Here is a 5,000-nt window from a genome sequence, read left to right as displayed (position 1 = left end):
TTGGAACTAAAATTCTCATTGATTTCCATTTATCCCTATTAGACAAAAAAGTCTTCAATTTTGGAGGTGCCTGAAGAAAGCAGCAGTGAGTTACCTTCTGAGATAGCCTCCTCAGAAGTGGATTCTCACACAAAGTCAGTCTTGCATCCAAATTTTGTGAGGGAAAGGATTGCTTGTCTTGCTAACCAGAAACTGAATAAGAAGAGATGGGAAAAGGTTCTCAAGACTTTGTTTCAATTTATATTAAAGGATTTTGCATTTGTGAACATTGAGCAGAATTATAAAGGTTTTATGAAACAGAGATGATTGAGTCTATGTTACCTGTATGTTTTTAATAAAATGTAAAATCATACTCTTCTCTTGTAGCATGGAAACAGACCAGAAAGCATACCAAGAAATGAACAAGTTGGAAAGGAAATGACAATAAACTTACAAGATAATCAAGAAAGTACAAATAATAAAATCTCTATCTCTCATAAGCAGCTGAAATATGTACATACCAGGAAATTAACCATTGCTTCTGGACCAAAGACTAAGCATGGGAGAAGACCTCAGCCTGTAGGGAAAGTAAATTGCTTTTTTTATTCAATTTTAAATGATATAATAAAATTAAATAACAGTTATTTGAAATATGATTGTTGTGGGCTATTAGTTATTAAATTATAACTGTCTTACATAAGCTCTATTTACAAAATTAGTTCCTAATTTTTTTTCACCTCCTTAATCCACTACATCTACCTCCTCTTCATCCCTCCTAACACCCAGCCCCTCCCCCCCTACCAGTTCTATCCCTCCCTTATCCCAAAACCACCATTATTTCCTCACCAATGTTCCTACTGCCCCCTTTCCTCCTGTTTGTTCCCTACCATCAATTTTCCACTCACTATCTCCTTGAACCTTCCCAGTACTCCCAGGGGGTTAACTTGATGAGTTTTAAACACCTTTAATTATTATTATATATGTTATGTTTTAAACTTTTGTTTTGCTCACCTTTCCTTTATGAGAAACAGCCAGTAGAAAATCAAGTTCAAGGAAAGCTAGTTGAGAGAGAGTCAAAGAAAATGCCTAGAAATATACTGAGAAGAACTTTGCCACATAAAGGAGATACGGAGCAGTTGGAGAAATTGCAACATCAACTTCAGTCAGAAGGTGATTTATTTCTCTGATGGTAATTGTACAAGGAATATTAATGAAAGCAGATAAAAATAGCATTGGTATGACAAGTTGCAACTTATATATTTTGTATAACTGTTTTGAGTGAGTACGCGTGCGTATGCATGTTTGTTTGTTTGTTTGTTTGTTTGTTTGTTTATATACATATATACACATATACATATATGTGTGTGTGTGTTTATGCATATATATATGTATATACATATATATATATATACATACATAAATACATAAATATGTACATATACATATACATACATATATACATAAATATATACATATACATATACATATACATAAACATATTATGTAGATCAACAATATTATGTAGATCCCATAATCTGCCCTATAGGGATTATGGGACCTGCAGCCAGCCAACCTCCTCTATATGGGGTGGCGTTGGTAGGGGTGGCAGAGGTGGCACCCACCCGGAGTGACTACCCGAGGTTAGACCTCAGGCGGGCGGTCAAGGTGGGGGCTCGGAACGTCCGTTACCTGCGACAGGACGATCGGTTACTATTACTCTCGAGGGAATTGAAGCAGCTGAGAGTTGAGGTGGCTGCTCTCTCGGAGGGGAGAAGACCTGGCAGCGGCACGATTAGTGTGGGTGGCTACTCTTACTACTGGTCAGGCCGCAGCGATGGCCACCATCACTAGCAGACTTCAACCCTCGGTAGTAAAGGTCACTCCAGTCAATGAGCGTATTATGGAATTGAGACAGAAGCTTTCACTTGGCTTCGTGTTTCTTATTGCTGTATACAATCCTACTGATGTATATAAACTTGAGGTGAAAGAGATGTTTTACGGCAAACTTGCATCTGTGGCAGACAGTTGTCCTCAGCGAGATATTTGTATTGTTCTGGGTGACTTCAATGCGGTATCCGGCTGCGATCGAGCTGGCTATGAGATGTCTGTCGGTCCTCATGGCTCAAGAGCTGATGCTGGTAGCGAGAATAGCCTCCTTTTCCATGACTTTGCTAGGTCCCAGAAATTGAGGATTTCTGGCTCCAGGTATCAGCATTCTAACCCACATTGTTGAACTTGGTACAGCGATACAGGTAGTGTGGTCAAGGAGATCGACCACATTCTCGTTAGCACTCGGTGGAGGATCCTCCAAAAGTTTATCAGTAATCTTGCAGAGGAGGACAATAGCCATTTCTTAGTAAATGACCTTCGTCCTGCCTACCAAACCCTGAGAAAGCTGAACTCCGAGCCCTCCTCACAGACGACTGCATTCTGCTCAGCAAGTGTCCAGATAATCTCAGATCCTGATGGAGTGCGTGTGCGTTGGGCTGAGTATTTTGAGCAGTTGTATCAGGTTGATCCTCCTACAGTTAACATGGATGTGGGTAATGTTGAGAAACCTCTGCCAGACACACCCATCAGCGAGGATCCACCCTCCCTGACTGAAGTCAGGGGGGCGATCTCCAAGCTGAAGAGTGGTAAAGCAACAGGTGTTTGTGGCATCCCAGCTGAATTGTTAAAGGCTGGTGGAGAACCTATGGCAAGGAGCTTGCATGCAGTCCTGTCTGCCATCTGGCAGACTGGTACCATTCTCCCTGAACTGCTGAGGGGTGTGGTCATCCCTCTCTGGAAGGGGAAAGGGGATCGGTGGGACTGCAGCAATCACCAAGGCATTACACTACTCGGTGTATCAGGCAAGGTACTCGCACACATCCTACTGAGACATATCAGAGACCACCTGCTGAGGCACCAAAGGCCGGAGCAATCTGGATTCACTCCTGGTGAGTCCACAATAGACTGCATCCTGGCGCTTCGAGTCATTGTAGAGCGCCGTCTTGAGTTCGGAAGTGGGCTGCTCACAGCCTACATCGACCTCAAGAAGGCGTTTGATACGGTGCATTGCAAATCACTATGGGAGATCCTGAGGCTAAGAGGAATTCCAACAAGGGTTGTTGGATTAATAGCAAACCTGTTTACAGGCACAAAGTGCTGTAAAGTGTGGTAGGGGCCTGTCGAGCTTCTTCCCTGTTAGTTCAGGTGTGAGGCAAGGCTGTGTTCTTGCGCCAACACTTTTCAGCACTTGCATGGATTGGATATTGGGTAGAGCTACTGTCCAAAGTCACTGTGGAGCAACTCTGGGCAATATCAAGGTTACAGACCTTGACTTTGCTGATGATGTTGCCATTCTATCTGAATCTCTGGAAACCCTAGTGGCGGCTCTTGATGCATTTAGCAATGAAGTGAATTCCCTGGGCCTAGAGGTCTCCTGGACCAAGACTAAGATCCAGGATTTTGGGGGCCTACTAGGAGACCCTATGCAGTTGGTACGTTCTTGTGGTGAAAACATCAAAGTCTCAGAGAGTTTTATATACCACGGTAGTGCAGTTCACGACTCTGGGCTGTCAGACCAAGAAGTCAGTAGACGGATTGGCCTGTCAGCAGGGGTCATGAAATGACCCCTGCTGACAGGCCAAATCTGTAACAGATTTGGAGATGTCGCTACGTGTGCAGAAGGACCAAGCTACATGTTTTCAAGGCCCTGATACTGCCAGTTTTACTATAGGGTAGTGAAACTTGGACACTATCTTGTGCTTTGGAATCTTGTCTTGATGCCTTTTGTAACAGATCCTTGTGCTGGATCATAGGGTACAGTTGGTGAGACAATGTGTCCAACCAATGGCTGCACCGTGAAACCAGTACAGGACCTGTTACTTGCACAATCTGTGATCACCAACTCAGGCTATACGGCCACTTGGCTCGATTCCCTGCCCATCAGGTTGTCTCTGGCTGTGACAATCCTGGGTGGAGGAGGCCTGTGGGATGACCAAGAAGGTTGTGGCTTGGGCAGATCGATCAAACCTGTCGTGAGGAACTAGAGATGGGCCGGGCCCCTGATTGGCGGCTCACCATGTGGGACCCTTGTAGGTGGAAGCAAAGGGTGGATGCGGCTATGCACCCCTGCCGACGTTAGCTCCCAAATGATGATGATGGTGAATCAGATTTTTATGGATTCTTTTTAAAAAGACATGTAAAGGATTTTTTTTCGGGATATTTTATAATCATAATTTTTAATCAGTATATATTGAACATTGAATAAACACTTCTTTGATTTGATGAATGTGTGTGCTCTATTTATTAATAGTTTATAATGGTAAATGTCTGATAATAAACAACCAATGACAGGTAGGAATTTTCTAACAAAGCAAAAAGAAATTCAGAGATTTTCATTTCCAGAGTATTAGAACATGAATTTATTTTTTCACAGATGAGGCAGTTGTAGATCAAGAAAATGAAATAACTGTTGCTCCAAATTCTAGTAAAGGAATGCCAGTATCATCATCCCCCAGACCTTTACATCACAGTATCGGGAAGGTGGTTAGCGAAAAGTATCTAGTTGAACGTACTGCTGATGCTATTGTGGACCGACTTTTACCTTTGATTAATCAAGAAATCAAGGTGAGTAGCTATTGTAAACATAATTCTCGTGCATTGACATGATGTGTACTATTGTCATTTTTCTGTTATAATTGTTACATAATCTTTAGTAATTATATTTGATTTTATATTCCTGATTTAATGTTAATGAAACAGTGTCATATAATTAAATAGACTAGCCATAGCTTCAGATCTGCCTTTTGATTCATATCAACATTTCCAATACCAGAAAGTGGAAGATGGCTGTGCTGCACCTGCCTCTATGCTAGACATCACTGATCCTTCTGTACAGAAACAAGCTTCTCAGATTCATTATTTGTTAGACAGGTGAGGTTCTTGGTTGTTAAGTACTACAGTTAATCAAGCACAAGTACATATTTAGAAGTATGTTTTAGAAGAACTTAATTAGAATAAATGAACGAATAGAA

At 41.9% G+C, this 5,000-nt stretch overlaps 1 protein-coding gene across 8 annotated transcripts in view; it reads left to right on the top strand.

The window, feature by feature from the left end:
• LOC125039581 overlaps positions 1–5,000 on the top strand; it is a 55,622-nt gene that overhangs the window by 49,486 nt on the left and 1,136 nt on the right. For 5 of the 8 annotated variants that reach the window (XM_047633700.1, XM_047633694.1, XM_047633698.1 and 2 more), the window contains 5 exons: positions 43–216; positions 367–567; positions 1,005–1,149; positions 4,403–4,593; positions 4,802–4,899. In XM_047633700.1, the coding sequence (XP_047489656.1) occupies positions 43–216; positions 367–567; positions 1,005–1,149; positions 4,403–4,593; positions 4,802–4,899 (809 nt within the window). The remainder of the gene's footprint in view (positions 1–42; positions 217–366; positions 568–1,004; positions 1,150–4,402; positions 4,594–4,801; positions 4,900–5,000) is intronic. The other 3 variants (XM_047633696.1, XM_047633695.1, XM_047633702.1) reach the window with 3 other exon arrangements.

Source organism: Penaeus chinensis, chromosome 27 (assembly GCF_019202785.1).
Source record: "Penaeus chinensis breed Huanghai No. 1 chromosome 27, ASM1920278v2, whole genome shotgun sequence".
Taxonomy (NCBI): Eukaryota; Metazoa; Arthropoda; class Malacostraca; order Decapoda; family Penaeidae; genus Penaeus; species Penaeus chinensis.
This window is presented reverse-complemented; position numbering and strand designations above follow the sequence as displayed.